The following is a 27,090-nucleotide window of genomic DNA, read 5'->3' as shown; positions in this document are numbered from 1 at the left end:
CGAATCTATCTATATATCATAAAGAGTACTATCTTTTACGCTAGATTAGGCTGTAAAAAAGTGAAATTTTATCTGTTAATGAAAACGAATCTATCTTTTTTGTTATTTGTTTTTGGGGTGTTATGCCGTGTTGCGCTAACTGCTTCTTTAGCCAACGTTTCAGACAGCATTGCAGTGTCCATCATCAGGGCAGATGTGTTATTTATAACACGTGTTATAACACATCTGCCCTGATGATGGACACTGCAATGCTGTCTGAAACGTTGGCTAAAGAAGGAGTTAGCGCAACACGGCATAACACCCCAAAAACAAATAACAAAAATACTTTTAGCCGTGAAAATCTTAAATCATATACGAATCTATCTATATATCATAACGAGCACTATCTTTTACGCTAAATTAGGCTGTCAAAAATTGAAATTTTATCTGTTAATGAAAACGAATCTACATATCGTAACGAACACTATATGTTAATCTAGCTTAGGCTGTTAAGGGCATATCTCTATCGTTTAATATTATTCAGCTGATTGTTTCATATTTTCCACTGATTACTGCACATTTTGTTTATCAAAAAAAAAAATATTACTATCCTGGCACCCATGATGCTTGCAGTGGTCGAAGATTACTGTTCCCTGAGACGAGCGATTTTTTAACATAATTATTTTATTTTTTACTATAGCGACTATTAAAACATTGTACATACGAAATATGATATTAAATATATGTAAATTAAATTGTATTTCTTATTCCTAGAGGTGGCAAAATTTCGTTTTAACTAAAAACGCGAAAAAATATTTATGGTTCAAAAATAGGGCATTTATAAGTTTTCTTTGCGTTTCAAGGCATTTGAAAGTGATTTCAGTGATTTCTATTTCGCGAATTAACGCGAAAAACGTGATTTTGGCCGTATTTCAGCTAAATTATTCTATTTAGCGAAATAGGCGCGAATTTCCCGAAAATATTAAATTTCTGGGTATTAAAATAATATATGAGAATTTCAAAAAATCGATATTTATTAGCGGAAATAAGTGATTAAAAATCATCTCTAACTTCAGCTCGCGCTCCACTGACTGTGTGCGTAAACGCTTTCCGAGAATATAGCGTATTTCAGAAGTCAAAGAACCATACAAATTGGAGAAGCTGATACAGTAATATTTTAGTCCAGTACAACTAAAGAAGAATTGAGAAAACTGCATAAGGAAGGTAGTTTCATGTGAATGTGCAGGGAAAAGTATTATGCCTACTTTATTTCATTTTTGGAAGCCTTTCCTACGATTTTTTATAATTTTGTTACTATTTTATGTGTAAATATTTAATATTTTTGTACTGTAGGCTAAAATTGCTTTAAAATTACACAAATTGTGCGAAATAAATGACGCCTATTGATGTTAATCGGAATCTGCATTTGTTGTGTTTGTGTTCGACCCGTACTTAGAGTTTCCTTCCTTATTAATTTAATATTAAAATTAATTATTTATAATCTTTCACATGGAAATACTTGCAAATGAAGGTTAAAAATATATTTTACCAAAAATACTTAAAATGTGCGCTAAAAACATTCAGGAAATACATTTTTTCTATTTTGCTACAAAACGCTAAATTATGCCTCAAAATGCTATAAAACGCTAAATTTCCAATTATTAATGCTAAAAAATCTGAAAATTAATGCTAAATTTTGCCATCTCTACTTATTCCTCCTCACTAGGGTGGTCTGTGCTAAGGTGAACTAAAGTTATAATATATATTTCTGTTTTATTAGTTTTCTACGTCGTTTTTAAAGTTTTCAGAGATTAAATGTATTCGGCTTATTCGAAGTTCCCAGGTGGGAATATAATTCATTTGTCAAATAGTGACCAGTGAGAGTCATGATTCATGTCTAAAGGCAGTGCGAGAAGAAAAAAATTGCAACAGATCTATTGTTTCGCATATCGTACCGCGTCCTGGACTATTAAGCAGAATATTACACAAATCAACTATTGAAATTTACATAAAAAATAAAACAAAAATTGTAAAGTTGATATACAGCGCTACTTTGTGATGAAACGATTGACGATTAATACAATAACACAAATAAGCTATTAAATTATATATATATATTTTTTTTTTCTTTTAGTTATGTATATATTATATTACTTTTCTTTTTTTTTCCTTTCCTTTTTTGTTTTTGTTCTTACAAAATATGTATGCGTGCATGAATACTAACTCAATTTTGACTGTCCTAAAACGGGAATTCCTCCTAGTTGGGCAGTCAAAGTATTTTTATGTATATATACATGTGTCATTGTATCATCACCTGTACTAAATAAATAAATAAATAAAATAATTAAAATTAAAGATAATCTATCACCCACCACTAAGAATTTATTTCTTATTAACTAGTGACATGAAAAATAAACGGCTTAAAAAACTTTTTTTTTTACTTTTTTCTGTTACTATCTACTCACATATTTCTTACAACTTATCAAAATCCTATATCCACTCGAGCGATTATGTCATGTATCTACACTTATCGTATTATTTACACTCCTCTTCCAATCACAAGCGAATGCTTCTCTGGAAGAGTAGAATTGAAGATTGTCATTGTAAATTGTAAACCTTATTACTTACATGTACTTTTTCCTTTAGTAAATAAATTAAAAAGAAAAAATAAAAAAAAGTCCAAATAATATTAACATGGAAACATATAAACTTCTCAATGTAGTTTAAATCAAATTAATCCACCTAGATTATCCCATATTTTTAAGTTCTACAAATTGGACACACTATGACAAGCGATCGCTCAAAGCATATTTGAATACTTGCCATAATATGCCAAAAATTTGAGTGGAAACATCTAGTCAATAAGAATGTTTAACTAATATGATTACGACACATTGAAAGATACGAGTATTACCACAGAATTCTTATTTTGAGGATCGTACATTATATTTTATGGATTAAAGACATCAATGATTCATTTCAACTGCTCTTTTTAATGTCTATTCTAAGATGATACTCGTGTATTGTTCTGGTACAAACTTTGTAATCATTCCAAGTCAGAGAAGAAGATAAACACAGTTGACTACTTCTAAAATTCAATTTGAGTGAAAATTTCCAAGTCGTTTGTTTGCTAATAGTTTTCCATACAAATGAACTTACACATATGGCCAGTCAGTAGCTTCGAAATCCCCATGTGTTTTAAGCAAAGTTTCGCAAGTCGCTATTCGCTAGTTCTAGTCGCTAGTTACTGGTTACTAGTTACTTGCACCTTGAGCGAGCTTTGAGGGGGAAGATAGAGGGGAAGCTTTTAAGCTCTTAGTGAAGTCGGAGTGAAGGGCTTCGCTGTAAATAAATTCAATTTCAAAACATCAAAACCAAAGATTAAAGATAAAATGTTCTTGGCCTGTATTGGCAAACAAAATTGGTTCGAAACGATGTTTTTGTGTGCCTACAACAAATTTAGCTTGAGGTTGAAAAATCTTGACAGCATAATATATATATTGTCCTCATTCAGGCAACCCCAGAAACACAATGCGGATAATAAGGTATTGGTAGTTTGCAGAAAACAAAAATTCAATTTTTGTGATTTTTTTTTGCATTCACAATGTGAATTTTATGAAATTTGAAATCTTTCGAAAAGCAATATCACCCTGTTAAGATATTGAAACCTTTTTATAAATGTACACAATATCACGGATATTTAGTACATGGCATTTTTGGTTGAACACCGCGATTATTAGGTCGTTGAGACGTTTAAAATGAATCAATAATAATAATATTTGGCTTATTTACATACCGCGGTAAAAAATAACTATAAGGGTTCTGTAATCTGTAATTTAATTCCTGTGTACCATAACAAAAATATATGTACCTGACCCTTTGTACTTATCTGATAAAGATTTGATTCAGTCGTATAGCATTCGAATACGAGAATAATTGATAAAGAATTTCTAAAAATGCTTAACAATCTCTTCCACATTCATTCCATTCTCTTTTATATTTCAGAAAATAAGATTACAAAGCTTCCGCAATATAATAATGTGGCGTGTTTATCTGCAATAAATAAATCTCCATATTATTTTTTCCCACATTATTTCTCTTATTTTACCCTAAATATTTTGTACATCATGTCACATCACATAAAACAAAATTTCTCATTCATTTCCATTCTTCTTTATTTTCTTTTTTCCCTCTCTCTCTTTTTCGTATCTTATCTTAGCATAAGTGTTTATTTTCATAAATGGAACATTGTCCGAATTATGATCATACAAAGTTTACAGAACTGTATATTTTTTAAACTTGTTTATAAGTCTTGGGTGATCTCGTCCAATAATATGACTCAATTTTATTAATTAATTATTATTTTTATTTATTTATTACCCAAATGTATTTAACAACTATCATGATTCTAGCGTTTATTCCATATTGGAAGAAATTTTAAAAATCTTCGGATTGTGAAAAATATGCGACGCGCGGCCCTGGTGTATTGGAGAGACCTGCGGTAGAATCTTCCCTAACAAATCTCTAAAATAAAGTTTAAATTGCAGTGTAATAAGCTGTGGAGAAAAAAGCTCTTTGGCATTTAGCGCGAAGGGCGCAGATTCAAAACTCTACGTCGGCAAAATAATATTTATTTATGTGATTTCTTTCCCAAAATAACTAAGATAATTTTAAATTAGATTCACACTTGAAAGTATCTTACAGTACTGCCATTCAAAATCCAAGTTTAACGACATAAGTGATGAAGTCGTGTAAAAACAATTTTCGGCGTGCGGCACGGTGCAGTGGACGGACCTACGATCGAATTTGCTCTAACAGGTCTTGAAAATTGATCTTTACGTTGAGTTTTTTTTAATTATTTCTGATGATTGTGTTACTAAAAATCTCAGATTTTCTTACAGGAATCTTTCGAGAAGTTACGAATTCATCGTTTAGGAATATAAAATCTGGTACTTACCGCTAATTTTATAGTTATAATTTTATACTTATTTTACGTTTTATAAAATTTTCGAACAGTTTTACATAAAATACTGTTTTTAAAATAACTTACATCCGTGTAGATCCCTCTAAAATACATATACCATCGTTACGAATTCGTCTGAATTAATTAAAATGTGCGCCACTAGCAAACCCAACGTTATTAGTCTTGTATCGCCTTAATTCTATTGTGAGAGATTAAAAACATTTGAAGTACAAAAAAGTAGGTCTTAAGACTGTCACAAGCCGTTACAACCCAACAATTTGTAAGTAACAAAACAAAGAAACGAACATAGGTTACCAATCCAATTAAAAAAGCATGTTATCCAACAATCCTCCTGTCTACCACGAGTAACGCGTGGTGGGTTAGTAGTTAGTTGTACGCATCCAGAGCTGTTGTTTGTTCGGTGAAGTTCTGGTGAAACCGATTTGGTTCACCAAAACCAAAATACCAAATAACCCGAAAGCGGCCCGGCCCGCCGCGGTCATGGTCCATTTATCGCAATAGTTCGCACATCACTTTTGCTAAGTTAGTTTGTTACGGCCAACCGAAGTTCGGTTGGAACAAAGGATGCGAATGGGCACCGTATGGAATAATCAAGCCTCACATATTAATTAAAATTTCGTTCGGCAATCGGGAATTCGACAGGGCGAGGTCAACAGCCGATGTTTGTTTGGGGTAACCATCAAGAAAACCTGAATAAACCAATGATTTAGATTCTCTTGGATCAGATCTACATTTTGAACAAAATCATAGGAAGACGTATCGTCTTTAAAATTATATGATTTAGGATTCTCACTGGTAAAAAAATATTGTGATGATTTATTTTGGGGGTGATAAGTCGTGTTTCTCTTCATCTTCCTTTAGCCAACGTTATTGACCGCCTTGCAGTGTCCTTCATCAGAGGAGATGTCATACACATAATCACATCTGCCCTGGTAACGGACTTGACTCGAGCTGTATGAAACTCAAAAGTAAACACATAGTTGTTGTGATTATTCTGTGAAATAAAATTCTGGTTACACTACAAGCACGGTGTCTATTTATTGGTCTGAAATCTTTATAATGGTCACGTGTATATAGGACAGCCAGGAGGCATAATGTCCGTTCTCTTGTAATATTCGAATGTATCTTTCTCTTTCTCTCCCTCTTGACACAATCTCGTATGCAATGATGGACGTAAAAAGCCCTTAGGTTCATGTACGCAACTGAAGAACTAGCGATCTACCTTATCAACTAGTTACTTATCAGTCACCAATGCCCTATACATAGTAAAGGAAAATAATATATGGAATATCACACTAAAATTTCTTCGTGGTGAGAATAAGACAAAGAATAACACAAGAAGTGCTTTGTGGGCTTGTTTCGTCTAGATTAATTAAGGGCTATATTTCCATACAAAACTGTGTTTCACGATGATTACGAATTCAAATGGGATGGCGATATACAATTTCACGTAAGTGTAGGAGAGACAGACCGCGTTCTAAATGGTCTAGAATCAAAAGGTACTAAGTGAGTAGAAATTTTGTGTCCATTCAGATCTGTATTTATTTATTTATTTATTGCATCTCACTATACATAAAATACTTTTTTTTCAAATAAAAATCAACCTCACTAGGACTAAGCCTGTATCGAGGTTAATAATTTACATTTGAGTGAAGCAAACATAAGAGTAATCACAAACATAAAGTAATTCTACATACAAACACAAAATATTTCAAAATTAAAGAAAAAATAAGTATTAGATGCGTTACCAGATGGGTAATTTGACAGTATATTGTAACAATATTTGAACCATAACTAATCATTATTCAAAAGAATAAGCAAAGTAGATAATAAAGACAGATAAGGTGACATTCAGTTTTCAGCAAATGGGACATATATAAAATCTTATTATTTAAGAAAGGTCAAGGATGAAAAAATATTAAGACAATCGTCTGTCAATAGAAAAACCTTAACTAACTTTTTTTTAATTTAACTAAAGAATTGGTAGACTTAATATGATTTGGAAGAATATTAAACATAAGTGGTGGCTGATATAAATAATTTCTTTGACCAAAAGAAGTTTTAGTATGTACCGCCACAAAGTTCAATGTAGAGCTAATTCTAGTTGTACGCATTTGTATACTTCATCTAATTTACTTCTAGTTTTCTCCTTTATTCTATAGCATAAGTAAACAAATAAGCATATTCGTTGAAGCTGAATTTCGATGTTTCCAATAATAGTGTAGCATATCACATCTTAGGTAGGAACATATGCTTTCGCAATTCAATTTTCAGATAAAATTGAGCAATTCCTCGGGGAGTTTCACGAACTCGATGTTCAACGAGGGTCGTTTGAACGTCATTTCTTCATTAAAAATGTCTCCAAATCACTAGGGATCTTTCGTCACGCTGATCAGGTCAATGTAGCTATCTATCAGGCCAAATACCACAGTAGTGTTGCTTGATTTTAAGCCTTTGCAGCCCGGAATTACAAACTTGCACATATTTTTTTTTTAAATAACCAAAATTATTATTTTTTTGATAAATTAATGTTTTTAAGACAAGATTTTATTTATGCATAGCACAAAGGATAACAATTATTCTTATAAGCAATAATTGTTCGCCTGAAACACTCATCCACATTGAAAAAATCTCCTGATAAAAAATACATGACGCCAACGGGACTCGAACCCGTGTCCATTCGATTTCCGGTCGAAAGCTCTGACCACTGAGCTATGGAGGCTTATCTCTTACCCGCGAAATTATTCAATATATGCTAGTGTTTCATTCAACAATTACTGCTTGTTACATTTTTTTTTCACCTGAGAACAACCAACTTTATTTTATATGAGAAAGGCATTGTAAGTGCTAACTCTCTCTAGAGAGAGTTAGCACTTACAATGTTACCCGTTGGCCTCATGTATTTTTTATCAGGAGATTTTTTCAATGTGGATGAGTGTTTCAGGCGAACAATTATTTCTTATAAAAATAATAAATAACCATAAATAAATTAAAGATTAGTTAAGTGTAATTATTAAAATAAAATTAGTTTGTTTTTAATACCACTTTCTTGTATATATTTTTAATGTATAAAACCAACCGGTTCGGGTTACCCTGAACCTTCATCAGGGTTATGTAAAAATATATTGATAATGTAATATGTTTTTATATAACCCTGATGAATGTTCAGGGTGAACCGAAACCGGTTGGTTTTATATATTGAAAATATAAACAATAAAGTGGTATTAAAAGCAAACTTATTTTATTCTAATTATTATTTATTTATTAAATTACATTAGAAGCGTGCATATAGTTAAAATTACAAAATAAGAACATTGCAATAACTGTATAAGTGTATTAAAAATAAATACAAGTGCTATTATGAATAGTAGGTCGATATTAGTTCCTGGCTAGGCAGATTAGGAACCAAATGCTTTTAAAATTTCTAAAAATTAATTCTGTAAAATTAAAGTGTTATTTAATAAATGAGCCATTAATAGGTAAGCATGTAAAATTTAAAGTGACCTTATTTAATAGTTTTTCAGACTCCACCATCTATAAAGTGTTTGGTTATTGTGAAAAAGATAACTTAATTTATCCAGATCGACATTTTTTTTGTTTAACAACCCATATTTTATCGATATTATACATTTATCATAGCAATGAAATAAACGCAATGCCAGATTCAAGCCTGTGACAGACTACGCCATATTTTTGGGGCTTGGCCTATTTCAGCATTTTGATCGCCATACATTCCCATTTGTAGTGTAATAACCTTAACCTTTTACACTTGAACTACTTTATATGGCATACGTAAGATCTCATCTCGAATTTGCATCTGTCATTTGGAATCCACAATACCAAACTTATATTAACCGAATTGAAAATATTCAAACAAAATTCCTGAAACACCTGTCGTATCGTTTTGAAAATCATCAATGTAATCCTTTACAAACGGAGAAAAAATTTTGACGTACTGTTTCTGTACAAAATTGTGAGCTGCCTTATTGACTCCCCAGCCCTGTTACAAAGGATTGCATTTCATTGTCCCGAACGCAAAACCAGATCAAATATATTATTTTATATACAACATTTCAAATCGAAATACGCACAAAACTCCTTGCTCGGGCGTATCTGCAAATCTTATAATGCCTTAAGCGATATTGACATTTTCCACTGTACCTTTAAATCGTTTAAAATCAAATTAACCTTACTATGTACCTAAGTTAAAAATATTACTTCTGTATTGTTTAGTATTCTCTTTTTAATCATTTTTCACACACACTATGTATAGCTTTTACAAATATTATAAATGTAACTTAACTGGTTTAAATCATGTTCTATATTTTATGTTCAATTATTTGTTTTGTAGAACTGTGTGTTTCCTAAATAAACTAAAATAAAATAAAAATAAAAAATATGTCCTAAGAATTAATTGGGTTCTTTGTTTGTCTCCAAGGATAAATCTATCTTGCGTTTTTGTGTTGTATCATAATGAAATATGTGTTTAGGTTTGATGAAAGCCAAACACCTCAGTAGAGAAAAGATGATAAGGGTGAAAATGGTGCTGCCGCTATTACGATATATTAAAAACATGTGTTGCCATAATAATATACCAACACATCTCCCATAAAAATTCATTCACATTAGCTGGCCATATGAGATCCTCGGTTGGGTAGGTACCCACTCGTTGGAAGACTTGATTGAATAATTGCTATTACCGCTTATCTGCGGAGTTTATTCGGTGTCCACACACATCAATCACTCTATGTGACATCATTATTACTCCAGTACCTACGTACTCTGCAGAAATCTACATCAACGATTTTTACAATATAATATTCCGTACATATGTTTATCGGTCCCATCTCATTTGCTTTAGTTTTCGATTAGGGATTAGCTTCGAGGGGAGAAGAGTTTATATATAGAGGGGATATGGAACATTGTTCCCTTTAAACTGTTTATTTATTTATGGTGCCTAAGAAGCAAACAGTGGTTTCCAGTATTAGTTGTCAGTGCTATGATGCATTTTATTAGATGTGACGGCTATAGGCAACATTAGATGCATATGAGTATTAATATGTTTTTTTTTTATTCATTCTCATTGTGCTTTTTTTCTATGTAAACATACATAAAACAATGTGTGGTGTGTAGTTATAATATAATTGTGAAAATTGTTAAACACCCTAATTGAATAATCTATTTTAATCTGTTTGCACTTCTGCTGAAACGAATTCCCCACCTTCCCATCTAAAAACGAATCCATATAACATTGTTACGGAAGCATTACAATTTAGTATTATGTTACATTGAATGCTAAAAATATGCTAAGAATTAAATTTATTCACAGAGCGCTTATTTTATTTTAATTAAACGCATTAAATGTGTCATAAACGTATTATTTATCTCACGTCATTTAAATCCCATGAATGTCAACAGCGGCCCAACAAATCATGCAGTTGGCGTGTACGCCGTGTGTATACCGTTTTATTTTCCCGCTTTTTCTACAAATTTATCGCTGTGTAAATTGTCTCTGGCATTTTTTCCGCGGGAAAACTACAAATCATTTTGATCGCCGCCAGAAGGAGCCAGCTTCGCACGCCCGCCACCGGAGCTCCACTGTCCATTCACTAGGGATTGCAACACGAGAACAAGAAAACGTTAGGTACCTTCTAGCTTTCATTTTTATTCATAATTGTATTCTTCTCTATTCCTGGCTTTGATTTCTAGCGAAACCACAATTATTGTTGGTTGGAGATTCCGAATTATATACAATTGTTTTTGATTGTTATTGCACCAATAACAAAATATGTATACACTTTTACAAAACTTCTTATTTTTAACGTTAGGATGTACCATATTTTATATTTTGTTTTAAACTACCACTGAAAATTTAATTTTTTAATATTATTGGTTGTTTTCATTTACGTAAATATTTTTTATAACTTCATTTTACATCATTTATCTTTAAAAAATATACAGTTTTATTTTATGTTTGATATTTCAATTATGGAAATGTGATAATAATTACTATAATACTCACGGCCACACGGGAAAACATGAGTACAGCCAATTTATTAAGAATCTCTTCAAATTATAGATCATGCGGTTAAAACGGGAGTGCAAGCCTTTAACGATTGAATTAACATGGATTAGTAAATTTCTTATATGTATATTAATCACCATGTTGGAATATGTTTTCGAACACGTTATTAACACGCTAGTCAATAACACGTTAATTAATTAGCAATACTCACTTTTCTCCTTTGTAGGATTTTTTGTTACATTTAACACTATTTTTATAACTATCCCAATTACTTGCATTAAAACTTTAAATAAAAATAAATCGATTAAACTTGCAGAGCTCTCGAATAAAATATTGGAAATGCTCTTTTTTGTTATATTTCAACTAATATTATTTTTTTTACTACAAAAAACACTGCTATTTCCTTTGAAACACATAAAAGTTTATGAATTTATGCCACGATCTAAATATATTATTATGGTAATTTTTTTATGACTAGTAACAAACTCACTTCTAAAAACATTCCATTCGACCAATAAAATGGTTTCTTTTATCATTTCTCTCAGTTGTTACATTCCTTTGTTTTAATAATATCGGACATGACGATTTCCCGTATTGCAATCCCTACCTATACACAGTATGGGGTATAATATACGATACGTAACGTTGTGAAAAGCTCGACGAAAGATTGTAGCGATGGAAGGATCTACGCCATAGCGAAATCTAATTAGCAACATCTGCTACAAGCCACGGATGAAATGTCCAGGCTGGAAGGGAGGAACAAAGGGGAAAAAGACGTATATATTTACTTTCCGAAAACTTTTCTCCATTTCAATACAATTCAATTTTACATTTGTTGTAATGGAAGACAGGACTCGAATTTGTAACTTTTTGTGACCATAAATGGACAGTTTTATTTCCGTGCGAAGTTTATTTAATGCGAACTTCTAACCTGTATTTATTTTAATTTGGTCTTTGTTTTATTGGATGGCTTAATTGAAATTGGAAACTTCTTGTTTTATTTCGTAAAGTCTGTCACGGTACAAATTAAACCACATAGATGCTACCCGACTGCTCCCGAGATTTAAAAAATATATATATATATATATATATATATTATAAAGTACTAATTCCGGTGTACGGTACGGTACGGTTCAATGAACTCTAGAACCGGAATTTATTTTGATTTTAAAAATTGGAACTGATTGTTGGAAAAATTCAGACGAGCGATAAAGTATGACAAAAATATTTATTAATTATTTTGTTGAAATGTGTATTTTTTGATTAAAAATTTGACAGATGTAATAATTTTTCAAGTTTTGAAGGTTAATTTCCGATCGTCTCCAAAATTGACAATTCTTGTTTTTGGAAGGCTATCCAGAGGCAAGTATTTTTTTAAAGATAATACTTTCAATTTCACAAATCCAACACTTATAATATCCCATTACTTTTGCGGTTTGATTTGAAATTTATAAAAAAGACGCCTTGTCTTATTTGTTCGGAATTAGATGGATATTTGAACTTGTTTTGTTATTTTTGTATTCGCCTTATCTCGCAAAGTGCTTCATCAGCGAAGATAAAATCTCAAATTACAATGAAACTTATTTCGAGTAGAGTTTAGAAGTCAAAGTTCCAAAGCAAAACCGTTTTATAAAATTCACAACACACTTAGATACCTACTACACGGAAAAACTTGTTTATTGTACGGGGGTCTGTGAAATAATGAATGTTCGCCCTTGACAATAATGGGAGCTCAGCAATTCATAGAATCCCGGGATGAAACACAAGAAATTCATATTAAAAAGTCAGGATTTTCTTACAATTCTTTTGTAAAGTTCCCGATATTACGATACTGGGTTCTTTTTCATTCGTAGCAGCGACTGCCTTATTTGTGGCGGGCTGGCAGGACGGCATGTAGCCCATTATAGTTGCACGAGTCGCACTGTCCGCTCAGGGGCCAACCTGCCAACTATCCATTGTCAAAGGATGCGATTTACTCGCAAAGTGCTATCGTTACAACCCGTGCAATAACTTAAGAAAAGTTTATTCGCATTTCATTTGAACCTTTTTAACATTATCTATACATCTTTTCAAATCTGTAAACAAAATCAAACATACATAAAATCAGTGCTAAATATAAAAGTAAGTGCTAAATATAATATAATACATATGAATATAATTCAGTAGTTTGGTCTCCATCTTACAAAATTCACATTAACAACATTGAGCGAATACAAAAAAAATTTCTACGTTTTATAAATTTTAAATTAAATATCCCTGTTGAAGACTTAAAATATAATTTCTTATTAAATACTCTAAAATACAAACATTAGAAGATAGACGTAAAATAAACGATTTAACGTTTTTATTCAAAATACTTAACTCTAAATTCGACTGTTGTGAACTCCTGCAACTTATAAACATACATACACCCACAGTAACAACACGACAAAATGCAATATTCTACAGCAGCACACATAAGCGTAACTACATTGCCCACTCTCCGATACAACGACTACACACCATGGGAAATCATTACTTGGGTGATGTTGATATATTCAATACCAACTTGGCAAGTTTTGTGGATCATTTAAAACATTTATTTCAACAATACTCCTAAACACATCATGTAAACCTACAAATAGCTGTAATTTTCTGTTTTTGTGTCTTGTGTTTGTATGACTTGTTGCATAGCTTTTATCAAATGTAATTTTATTCTTATTTTTTTTGTTTCAAAGTATCTGTCAAATTAAAATTATACTACCAACCATGTGAAAGCCTTCTGGGCGTTAAATAAATAAAGAAAATAAATAAATGTTTCATTAGTCAGTTTCAAAAGGAGAGGTGTTGCTGTAGCTGAAGAAAGTTGTTGATCCCCACTTTTGTTAGTTCTACTACCACTTCTGGTTTGGAGACTTAGATGCTTAAAAAAACTCTCTTAACTATGCTAAAATTTTTTTTTTTCATACTTACTCATATCTTAAATTGAAAGGTGATTCGAAGAGCTAGCGTCACTGACCTGACACCGGTGCGCAGCCGGGAGAGGCACGTAAACAATTTGCCCAAATGACCGAAATTTGTGCACCATTGAGATGTGTTGTATTGACTATTATGTTTAATATCTCGATTGTGGAATAGTTTGCCAGTTTTCTATTTCTTACGCCATCCAAAAACACTCTCATTATAGTATCCCCTAAGAATATGAATACAGTGTTTAAAAACCTTTTCTTTCTATTATTCGGTGGAAATATTAGTGGCACAATAGGTTTCTTACTCGCGTAATTCATTGACTGACATGCCCTTTAACCAAATAATCTTTCTTTATCCGAGAAACATCTCAATTTTCATGCCCTCATAATATAGCGATATTGAATCAATATTTTTTTCGGCACCATTTAAACTAAACATACAATACAAATTAAACAATATTTATAATAACAACAGTTAATTACACCACACCAGAGTTTTTCTATTAAAAAGACTGTTATCGAAACTTCTCAATTATTTGTAACAACCGCTCAAATTGCAACCCTGAACAAAAGCTCTTTACAAACTTGCGGATGTGGATGCATATATCTCAAATGCATTGAAATTCAGCAGTTACCAGGTATGCCAGTTTCACCTAGAGCTCTTGGACGTCGTATTTTCTAAGCCACTTTCTGAATATCACAATAATCCATGTAGCCAGAAGCCATAACGGGGGTGTATTTGGCACGTGACGTTAAGTGGAAGGGAATGAAAGGAAGGAACACAGTGTAGACGTGAATATGAGGTGTGTTACATATATTTCTACACCATTTGTATAAAAATATTTTGCTTTTGGAATAAATATACCAATTATTGTGAAATTAAATTTTTCAAGCAGATGTTATTCCTTATTCGATAGAGCTTTATACACACAAAAATGTTATCGCTAAAATTAAATTTAAACTTTCCTTTGCAGGAATTAATCATTTTCATATCATACTATATTTTAAAAAGTTGGTGGTTTACAAGCTCACCTAGTATTTATTTAACAACTTTTTAAAATGATCACAATACTTTTTGATGTTTCTGTCTTTTTAACAAGAATAGGAACAACGATATGCCTTTGAAATTCAACGTATCTCTTTTTAAGTGGAACCGCCTGTAGCTATTACAAAAATAATAATTACACATTCGGTTTTTTGAAAACGTGCATCCAATTTTTAAATTGTTCCAAGAACAGTTTTTGTTTTGAAAAGCTTGTTGCACAGAAATTAAAATTATTTTTCTTAGAAAAGAAACTGCAGTCTTGAAATACTTAAATATTCCAGCATAAAATAATATTAAGCACATTCCAGCGTGTACTGTGAAATAACGAGAAAACTTCTTCATAAAAACATCACGGATTAAAAAATATGATTAATAATGATAGGTAGGTCCAATAATATATTGTTTGTTTAATTTTATCCTAATAATTAGCACTTTAATATCAATGTGTCAGTTTCGTTTCGTTTCAAATTATGCTCTGTCACCAATATAAAAACATCAAGTAAGTTTTTCAATGCAATATTTTATTTTAACTTTGAAATTCTCCCTGTAATTCTATAACGAAAATGTCAACATTTTCGAGTAGTAGGTAGGTACCTACATTGTAAAACCTTCAATGAAACGTTTCGTACTTAGTGTTAAATATATTTGCAAGCATCTAATGATGTATACAAACAATGGAATATTTTAAATATTTGAAAAGGGGTCTACGAAAAACGCCCGTAAAAATATATTATAAATTTTAGCAAAGCAATAATATAGTATAGAATTTAAAGTGTAAAAAGTCCAGAGTTATTCGATGAGAAGTTGGTTATCCTTTCCACAAAATAAATCTCAATCACAGCTGAGCAGTGAGCAGTAGCGAGCAGTGAACTGAGTTGAGAAATTGGTTAGAATGACACAGTAAATAATGCTCTCAATTTGAACGCCCTTCGTGTGGATGTACGCGGGGATACGGTACACGGGGATTGAGGATACCGCATACGGGGATACGGTTTACGGGGTACGGTGTACAGGATACGGTATACGTATGAAGGACCCATGTCTGGCGGATGGATTTATGTGAGGAAACACCTTTTGAGTGAAAAGTGACGGGAAGGGATTTACAAGTGAAACAAAAAGCTTTGCCACGAATAGCCGAGCAGATCGCGCGGGGTACAAAAAAAATTTAGAGAAACTTTTTAGAGCGTTGAAGCTCCGTGTTGCGGTATACTTTTGATGGCGATGGATTCTTTTTTGGTTTTGGTGAACCGTTTCAGATTAAACTTTCACTAAAACATGAAATGATGAAGAATAACTCAACGTTTGTTTTTTATTAAGTTATTTACACATAAGCAATACTAAGTTAAACTTCGGTGCGTAAATACGGGAAAATTTGTTAGGATAATATGGAGAATGTTTAACCGTACAAAGAGATGACGCCATGATAGTTTATTTTGTTTAAAAGTTTGCAAACTTTATCGTACTTTTTTTCATATATATATTTTTTAATACTAAAAATTTACAATTTTGGTCAGTTTCTTAACTACCACACTTGGCTCATGCCATGGCATTATACATGCGACAAATATATATTTTAGTGCCCAGTGCGTTCTTTTTTATTGTCAACCGCTTTTATATAAAACTTAAAATACATACGTATACGAATTAGTTTGAAATGGTAATGCATCTACTACTTTCTAAAGTTTTTTTGATCCTCCCCCCTCTCTCCCCCACCACCATAATTAAGCTTCCATTTCATTTTACTAGCTGAATACCGTAATTTCGAAGACATAATAATGTCTTCAAAATTGTCCCGAAATAGTTGGCACATTTACATAAATTAAAACTTATATCTACACAAAATATCACAGAAAAATTATAAAATCAATCGTGCACAATTACTCAAAAATAATTTTGAATATTATACAAAAAATAAATTTATATTTTCGAGAAGTGTTTCCACGTGTAAAACAAATCTACCTTAAATCAGAACCCTAGTACCTAAAGAACCTGGCAAACTTTATGGTTTACATAATTCAACTTCTGTAAATATTTATTTTATCAAGAAATTCAGAAATCCCATAACTTATTTGCAACACCCTCGAATAAATTTTAAAACTCATTTTCTCCCTCCTCTGCGGTCATTTTGCGTCCTGCCGCAAACCACGGGGAATAAAGGTGAAAAAATATTATTTTACGAAGGCGGTCAGAGTTACAGACATGAATTTAATTTAAAACAACCCGGGAATTTTAAACCGAGTCCTAACTATAAAAACAACTTGCACCTTGGTTTGTGAAAATCCAAATTTACGAGGAGCGGTGACCTTTAACTAGATAAGGGTAACTGAATGTCGTGTCAATTTGGGTTCCATGAAAAAACAGAACACTAAAAAAAAACCATGAAAATTTTTTAAAAACTAATCTAACCTAACCTAACCTACACTAAACTAACCCAAACTATTATTTTATCATTTTCTGTTTTGTCCGGTTACCGTCTTTTCATAGGTAGCATAATTATCTCGGTACGCCTTCTTAACCGTAAAGCAGAAAATCCGATTTTAAGCCCAATCAAATCTTAATTGGCTTAACTTCCTTAAAGAATTTATAGGCCAGCTCGCAACTGCATTTAAAATACGATCTTTGAAATATCTTTAAGCCGCCAAAAGTGAGAGAAGAGGCCTTATTATTTGCTCTATGTCTTCGAATAAGTTAAAATAGTGTTGAAGTATACTTTTAAACCTTGTTGACATCATTTATTTCGGCTTTTTTTCTTCTTGCAACCATGTTTTTCTTAGCATTCTTCAATGAAATCGAAGAGACTATTAAATAAGTCCAATGAATTATTATTAATATTTAAGACTAGTAAAAGATAAACAGCTACACACTTACACAAACCCTCTAATCAACATTTTAAAACTGGTAACCAAATAATACAGAACAATGACAAAACAGGACACGATTACATAAAAAAAGCTAAGTTAAATTAGATTTTGTTAGGTTAGGTTAGGTCGGGTTGGGTTTTTTTCTTCATTATACATCGATGTTCTGTTTTTTCATGAACCCGTTAAAATTAACTTTATTGGCAACTGTAATATTACGTGTTTAAGTTTTCTTAATTCTATTGTTACATTTGTCTTATTTCCAGATAAGCAAGGGTTGGATCCTTGGCCCGGAACTGTGTGACATGTGGACCTCGAGCGACGTCCTCTGCTGTACAGCATCCATCCTCCACCTCGTAGCCATAGCAACAGACAGGTAAATATCTATTCCAAATATTTATGACTCACAGAATAAAGAAGAACACAGGAATAAATAAGAACTTGTGGGCGTGTTTTGTGATCCAAATATTTTTCTAATCGAGGCTTAAATTTCCAATATAAAACTGTGTTTACGATATTCTAACGGGATGAAGATCTACGATGTCGGGCGAAAGTGAAACAGAGCGCTGGGCTTTATTTTATGTTTGATAACAATTGGTAGAAATATTTGAAATTTTTTGGTGTTTTTTTTTCAATAGTTTCGTAGTTATTGTAACTTTCATTTTAAAGAATATTAGGTTTTAAAGGGCGAATTTCACATAAAATGACAAATTGTACACTGTTTACCAAAAATTAAACATTGAAAAAATACTCTCCAAGCTTGCATCCCAAAAAAAATCGGGAGAAAAATTTGGTTGAGATTAAATACAAAATTTAAATGTCAACATATTAAAATGGCTACCGCCTGAACTAGTAGCTAAAAATAGTAGGAAAAGAAAACTGCTAAGTTTTATTCGTTCTGGATAGTATAGATAGTGAGAAAAATAATCTAAAATCTGTTTATATTCAACTATTCGTACGGTCTGCGTTAATTGTTCTCGTAATGGAATAAAATTTTAATAAATCAGTTTTGTATTCCTTTGACAGGTGGGTTATATAAGTAAATAAGTAAAATGGTAAGTTTGAATAGTATAAGATGACAAGTAATATATTATATTATTATTTTATATAAGATGACAAGTAATATAATATATTATTATTTTGTATCTTGCATTTTTATTATTATTTTAAGGCAAGGCTGGTGAGTTATAAAACTCATTTTGAGACTGGTGGAATTTACCAAATATAAGTGGAAGTTAATACAATTTTACATTTTGAGAAGGGAGGAATTTACAAAACATAAGTGGGAGGTAATACAATTTAATGTTTTGAGACTGGAGTAATTTACAAAACATAGGTGGGGTGTAATACAATTTTTTTGAGGCGGGGAGAATTTACAAAACTTAAGTGGAAGTTAAACCAATTTTAAATGTTTTATAATAAATCTAAATTAGAAATTTCGCATGTCGCAGCACAAAATAAAAAAGATAATTACTATAAATCAAAGATACAAACTTAACAATAAACAATGATATACAGCACAAACTTAAAGTAGGTATTTACAACAGAAAATTATTTCGGTTAAAGTGAACAAATTGAAAATTAGCAGAGATTTAAAACATATTCAGTTTTACTGGTATAGCTGTAGGTACGGTAAAAAGTATACTGCTCGGGTTAAAATATTTACTGATAATAATATTCGTGCAAGATTTTTTAGACTGGCACCACTTTGTTCCAATCTTTAAAAACATTGTCATTTTCGCATTTCGCATTTAGTTGCCAACTTCACGATCTCCATCTTAATACGATAGTAATACGTCAAATCCTGGGGATCGGGCGGTTTAAAAATCTGTCAGCCACTAATACTGCGGTGTTACGGCCGGTATACGCATGATTATGAGTAACTTTTTCTATCAATATGTTCTTATCCCTCCGTATTTTCTATATAAAATGTAATTTATTTTGCTCTCTCTTTTAAGGCTTCGCAGTAAACGTTTAAAAAGAAGAATATGATTTGAAAGGGAGATGTGTAAATAAGAATGATTTATGTAGCGCTAATATAAAAAAATCATTATAATATATTATTATATCAGTCGCGATTGAAAATATTTATTAAGATATGACTTATTTTTAACTAGAGCAAAAATCTGTCGACAAATGTCTTAAGTAGTATTTCAAGAAACACTGTGAATTTTTTCATGTTTATAACTTATGAAATAACTGAACATGATGTGTTTTTTTATCATTTTCGGTGCATACTTTGTAATATTTTTTTAATAAAATTATTATACAGCTCTGTTAATATATAGACTAGCTGACTTGTACCTGGCGTTCCTGGGAGTTAACCTTAGGAGATACACAAATATCGCCGCAGATTTGTCTGTAGGCCTTTTTAAGATATAGGTACAATTCCTTAGTATATTATTTTGATGTATCTCATAAGGTTTAGCCAGCGTTAGCAATGTAAGCGCCATAAAATATTATTTTTACGACTTGATTTCAAAACATCGACTTTTTTATACTTTCCATGAATATAATATGCATGTATTATATATAAACCTTCTGGAAGAAATACTCCAAATGATTGTGAAAAACCTATCAAAATCCGGTGCATAATTTAGAAAAACTAAACGCAAAAACAGACAGGCGCGGAAAGCAACTTTATTTTATGCTATTTAGAGACTATCTTAAAAAATAACATATGTTTTTTTAAGAGCTTAAAAACTTAAAGTGTTCAAGGAGATTATATTATAATTATTTAATATTAACTTTATTTGTAATCTAATCTTTCATAATACCAATGATTACTGTCGCCTCACTAAACATAATCATTATTTGATCTGACTCTCAGAAAAGAAATCAGAAAATAAATAAAGTTAAGCAACGAAAATTGTCAAATCAATGTCCATCATCGTTTGAAGGTTCTCTGATCAACTTCTTTTTTTATAGCGAAGCACAAATCGTCAAACGTCAATACAATTGGTGTATAGATCGGCAATAATAAGCGATCAGCTGAAAACCTAGACGTTTGGTACCCGTCAAAATCAAATATGTCTAAAAAAACTTATTCCAAAGAGAGAAATCTGCCAATTTTCGCACACGCCACTCACAACCGATGTTTAAAAACATATCCTTGACGGAAGATGTCATTACTTATCATAAAATATTAGTATTATTATAAAACGCGGTGGTTTATCATAAAATGTATTAGAATATGTCGAAAGTTATCTTGAAATATCAGCATTTGATTGGGTATCCAAATACCGGGAAAGTGGGAAGAAGTGATTGACACGAATCCGGTTGTAGAGGTTTTCATTTTGCGGTGTTTACACCTCCACCCACCGCTACTGCCACCGACTAAAAAAACCGTACCACTACAAAAGTATAATATTATATTATTCAGCCACAGATACGCATAAATCTTGTCACCACGTTTATCGCGATAAAAATCCAATACGGTTGGTTATTTCTCGCGCTCCGAAATACAATTCTACGGGCTGATCTGTTTGAGTAGGGATATTTTTATTTTATTTTTCAACGCCGTCATATGTATTCGTTTTTACCTGAACTAACATTATTTCTAAATCGTATTTATGTTTTTTTAAGGATTATCCTGTTTTATGTTAGCTTTAACCAGAGCTTTTTCGTACATTTTATTTATTTCATAAAGCCAGGAGGTTTTTTGAAGTGAAACTTATTTACGCGCGTCATGCAATTTCGAGGACCGGAGTAAAACCGACTTATGACCGTCACGAAAAACCGTGATCATTTCGCTATAGGAGCCTAGCTAATATTATATACCTAGTTTAGGTCACTCTCCAAACTCAGCTTCGCGGTCTAGAGGCAGAGCGCCCGACTCTCGTCGTGAAGAACCGAGGTTCGATCCCCGCTTTAACTAAAAAAACTTCTTTTTGTGATTTTTTTAATACGAGGAAAAGTGATAAAATGCTCTCGTGCTGCGACTTTTAGATGTTTTGACTATATGATATTTTGGTCGAAATATAGCTTACAAATCGAGCCGGTAGAGTCGCTCGGTATTTTGATTAATTATTTTTATTTTGAATCATTAAAATTACTAATCAAGGCCGATAACGCGACTAATTACCCTCGCAGACGTGCGTGACAAGTTTTTTTAGTAAAAAATACAGCCGTAAGTGAGTTTTTCAAAATTTAGAAATCTTTTTCAAATTCAGACTCCATACGGGTATGAGACTGTTAAAACACGATAGCATTTTCCAAAACGGACAAATATACGGAAATATTTTGAAAAACGACAGATATGACTTCACACTGCCGATATATGTTCGATTCGACCCTATATAAAGCGTTAACGAGACGTTATGTGATATTATTCATTTGCCGTGTTTGAAAACAAAAATTTGCGCTCGACAAGTCAATTGAGGAGTACACGTTGTATACGCGGTTCTCGTCGCGCGAGATACCTCTCCTCGCGGTCTAGAGGCAGAGCGTTCGACACTCGTTATGCAGGACCCGGGTTCGAATCCCATATTTTTATAACGTTTAATTTTTTTTTATCACATGCTACTTATAAATATGTCAATAGACAGAAAAAAAGAGAGAAACAAATGAAAAGAGAGAGAGAAGAATACTAAAAGTTTCCCTTCCTTCGTGGGTAGGCTTGCCACATACTGTATTTTTTTATAAGGATATTAATAATAGGACAATTCTTACTGCGCCGTTATTTTGAAAAATCACTTCCAGGGCGCAAGATGCAGTTTTCACATTTTTCTCTATTGCGTCGTTCAGACGTTTCAATTGTATTTGATCAACTTTCTACTTCAAAGCGTATTGACAAGTGTGTACTCTTATTTTTACGTTTTGAGGTGGAAATCTTTTCTTTGTCGTTCATTAAAAGTTGATCAAAAGTTGATCACACTGAAAAGTAAGAACGCGGCACACGGGACACGGAAGTAGTAGCCCAGCAATTTTGCCGAGTAGTTTTAGCTCAACTCGACTGAAGTTAGCCTCAGACTAACAATGTCAATAATTTATTTTTGATCAACGGTTGATATCGTCAATTTAAATTCGTTTTAGTAAACAAAAGCGTAATAATTTGCCATTTTCAATTTCAACTCAATCTATCGGTCAGTCCGAAAATTAATTATAAATCAACGTTCAATTTATAGCGTGCGTAAGAAAAATGCTTATTCTATGAATATTTTACTCTAGTCTGAATGAAGATGAATGATTAGTATAAACTGGTAATTGTGTACACTCAAACTTTTTAAATATACTTATTTGTTTGTTCTATTTTTTTTAAGAAAGACAGTCATTGGACGTGCTTGGTTATTAATTTCGGTGCCTATTTACGGATTATTATTTTTCTAACAATGGTTGGCTGAAAACATGAATAAAACACCGAGAGCCAAGCACAGTTGTTATTTGTTCAGAAAATGCATTCGTAGCAATTATTACGGCGTACTGCCACATTGATCTAGCTACAATAAAAGGCAGGCTTATGAAAGAGGAAAACTTTCCGGTAAATTATGTGTTTTTTCTCTCGCCCACGCCCGCTAGCCACTGAAAGTATTAATAATTCATCCAAAAAAATAATGGGTGACGTTGGAACATTAAATAATGCTTCTTATTTGCTACTTGTTTCTTGTTATAACGTTCTGTAGTAAAACACCTATCAGTATTTTAAAATAAAATTCGTCAACTTCTCTTCAAACACGTGAAGTGTTTTTTACTACGAACTTCTCAAACGTGGAGTGTTTTCTTCCCTACCAACTTTTGACACGTGAAGTGTTTTCTTCCCTACCAACTTCTGATACGTGAAGTGTTTTCTTACCTACCAACTTCTGACACGTGAAGTGTTTTCTTCCCTACCAACTTCTGACACATGAAGTGTTTTCTGCACTACCAACTTTTGACACGTGAATTGTTTTTTTCCCTATCAACTTCTGACACGTGAAGTGTTTTCTTCCCTACCAACTTCTGACACGTGAAATGTTTTCTTCCCTACCAACTTTTGACACGTGAAGTGTTTTCTTCCCTACCAACTTCTGATACATGAAGTGTTTTCTTCACTACCAACTTCTGATACGTGAAGTGTTTTTTCCCTACCAACTTCTGACACGTGAAGTGTTTTCTTCCCTACCAACTTCTGATACATGAAGTGTTTTCTTCACTACCAATTTCTGACACGTGAAGTGTTTTCTTCCCTACCAATTTCTGACACGTGAAGTGTTTTCTTCCCTACCAACTTCTGATACATGAAGTGTTTTCTTCACTACCAACTTCTGATACGTGAAGTGTTTTTTTCCCTACCAACTTCTGACACGTGAAGTGTTTTCTTCCCTACCAACTTCTGATACATGAAGTGTTTTCTTCACTACCAACTTCTGATACGTGAAGTGTTTTCTTCCCTACCAATTTCTGACACGTGAAGTGTTTTCTTCCCTACCAACTTCTGACACATGAAGTGTTTTCTTCACTACCAATTTCTGATACGTGAAGTGTTTTTTTCACTACCAACTTCTGACACGTGAAATTTTTTCTTCACTACCAACTTCTGACACGTGAAGTGTTTTCCGCACTAGCAACTTTTGACACGTGAAGTGTTTTCTTCTCTACCAACTTCTAACACGTGAAGTGTTTTCTTCCCTACCAACTTCTGATACATGAAGTGTTTTCTTCACTACCAACTTCTGATACGTGAAGTGTTTTCTTCCCTACCAATTTCTGACACGTGAAGTGTTTTCTTCCCTACCAACTTCTGACACGTGAAGTGTTTTCTTCCCTACCAACTTCTGACACATGAAATGTTTTCTTCACTACCAATTTCTGACACGTGAAGTGTTTTTTTCACTACCAACTTCTGACACGTGAAATTTTTTCTTCACTACCAACTTCTGACACGTGAAGTGTTTTCTTCCCTACCAACTTCTGACACATGAAGTGTTTTCTTCACTACCAATTTCCGACACGTGAAGTGTTTTTTTCACTACCAACTTCTGACACGTGAATTTTTTTCTTCCCTTCCAACTTCTGACAGGTGGAGTGTTTTCTTCCCTTCCAACTTCTGACACATGAGTTGTTTTCTTCACTACCAAACAAGAGGATGCTGGTACCTATTACAGTTCAAGAATATAAATTATTTTGGCCGCGTTAAAGATGACTTCATAATATTTAAGTAGGTATTTTATTTCATATAAAAAGATGATTATTATAATACATCTATTATCTTCTTTAATGACATATTACATTGACGGGTAAAAAATTCAAAAGCTAAAAGAAAAGAAATCACATTTTTTACTCCAAATATTGTCTGGAATCACTGGTTAATATATTTTTTATGTGAAACCCCACAAGAGTCCCAACCCAACTGCTCCCAACCGTCTCAAACCAGTGAGACTACAGCATATCCAATAGGCGTATGATTTGAGGCTGAAGGTAGTGAGGAAGGGAAGGAGATGGGAAGAGGAAGTACCTGACTTTTCAGATCAGGATTTTCAGGTGGAGGGGTGCCTGGCTATTCAGATCTGGTCACCAAACACGGCTAAAGTAATTTCAAGCAACTTTTCGATTCTGAATGGTGGTGTTACTTACACCAGGGCGATACTGAGAGTATCTTCCATTCTGGAATGTGGCGCAAATATCTTCTTCTCTAAATCTCTAAATAGTATAAAATAAAGTCGCTTTCCGCGTCTGTCTGTTTGCGCGCTCAGTTCACCTAAACTACGATTTTGGTTTCATTAGGATATGATTTTCACCATCATTTTGTGAATTTCTTCCGGATGGTTTATATATATATAATACATTTAAATTATGATTATAGAAAGTAGAGAAAAGTCGATGTTTTTTAATCGAGTGGTAAAAATATTTTTTTTCGGGCGCTTACATTGCTAACGCTGGTTAAACCTGATGAGATACATCACAACCATAGACATATGAATATTAGTAGACCTGCCCTAAGTGATTAAAAGCGTATTATCCCCACTCCCCATACCGGTTCCATTGGAGCCGGCTGTGCTCGCGTATGGCCTCAAGTGAAATTTGAAAACGTGACGTCATCATTCTTGTGCGAACTATGGTCGAGGCATCATCGGTTCATTTTACGAAATAACACGGCAAAATGTTGACTTGTGATATGAAAACTTGTAAAAATAGATGTGAAAAAGAGAATAAACCCAATTGTCGTATTACATTCCATAAGTAAGCATTATTTTACTTTATTTTAAGCTTATTCACACCGTATTATATGGATCAGTTTTAGAAACATATACTATCACATCACAATGTAGCGATTCTCAAGTGTGCTCATCGTTGTTTACTGGGGTAAGTAAATTATGAAACATTTGTAAAAGTGTCTTAACTAAATACTCTGAAACTAACTACGACTCTGCAAACAGAAGAAATTTACTTTGCCGAATTTGGACTTCGCAAATTAGTTCATAACGTGGCGAGTAATTTGCGCTCCCATGTAAAAATGTCTATTCATTCAAAAGCAGATTTTACTTTTAAGAACTAAATGGTGCTATTATAATGCGAGATGCCTATTTACTTTCAGATTGATTTATTGACGAATCACAGTCAGCCTTACTCCCTTCGTTCTTCAACAGTTGATTTTACCCCTCGCCATTATCTTCTCGTCTATTAATTCCTATGTCTGTGATCACAACAATGTACTACGGAATTGTAAATCTTGAAAGAGTCTACAGAAAAATTCAAATTGGCATGTGTCTATCTCCTAAGGTTAACCATCAGCAACCCCGGGTACACGTCAGCTAGTAAAATATAAAAAATCAGCCTGCGTATGTTTGTGCGCGCAATACTCGAAAAGTGGTCAAACGATATCGCTGAAAATTTCAAAGTTTGTGTTTATTAGTACCAGGAGTGTTTAGAGAGTGTTTGAATGGTAAAAGAAGTCGGGGACGCCCGAAGAATACTTAACGCAATATCTGTGCAGCAAAATGAGATACGAAGTGGAATTAAAGTCGATCTAATGTGGTTTTTTAACAGTAGTATTATGGTAAATATTAAGGAAATTGCTGTAATAGAAAATATTTATAAGTTCAAAAATGAATTAAGAAAATATGTCTATCTCAATTATTAATGTTTCTTTTTTTGTGACTTTAGTGAAATATTTAAAGAAAGATTATGTTTGCCAAACAATGTACATGTTTATATGTTTATAAAACTATTAGCACACACGAAGATGTGAGCTAACTTAAGATTAATAAATAAAATAAATAAATAAATAAATAGTAGTGAATGGTGAAGAAGTCGGAGACGCCCAGCAAAACAAA

General features: G+C 32.6%; 1 protein-coding gene across 2 annotated transcripts in view; it reads left to right on the top strand.

Annotated features, from left to right (window-relative positions):
• The window catches only part of LOC149420430 (5-hydroxytryptamine receptor-like), an 864,571-nt gene that overhangs the window by 833,620 nt on the left and 3,861 nt on the right, over positions 1-27,090 (top strand). For both annotated transcript variants that reach the window (XM_089636704.1, XM_089636705.1), the window contains one exon: positions 18,106-18,215. In XM_089636704.1, coding sequence (XP_089492830.1) covers positions 18,106-18,215 — 110 coding nt within the window. The remainder of the gene's footprint in view (positions 1-18,105; positions 18,216-27,090) is intronic.

This window comes from Hesperophylax consimilis, chromosome 10 (assembly GCF_061612785.1).
Source record: "Hesperophylax consimilis isolate HC1 chromosome 10, BYU_Hcon_1.0, whole genome shotgun sequence".
Taxonomy (NCBI): domain Eukaryota; kingdom Metazoa; phylum Arthropoda; class Insecta; order Trichoptera; family Limnephilidae; genus Hesperophylax; species Hesperophylax consimilis.
Note: the sequence above shows the minus strand (reverse complement) of the source record. Positions and strands in the feature narration are given on the sequence as shown.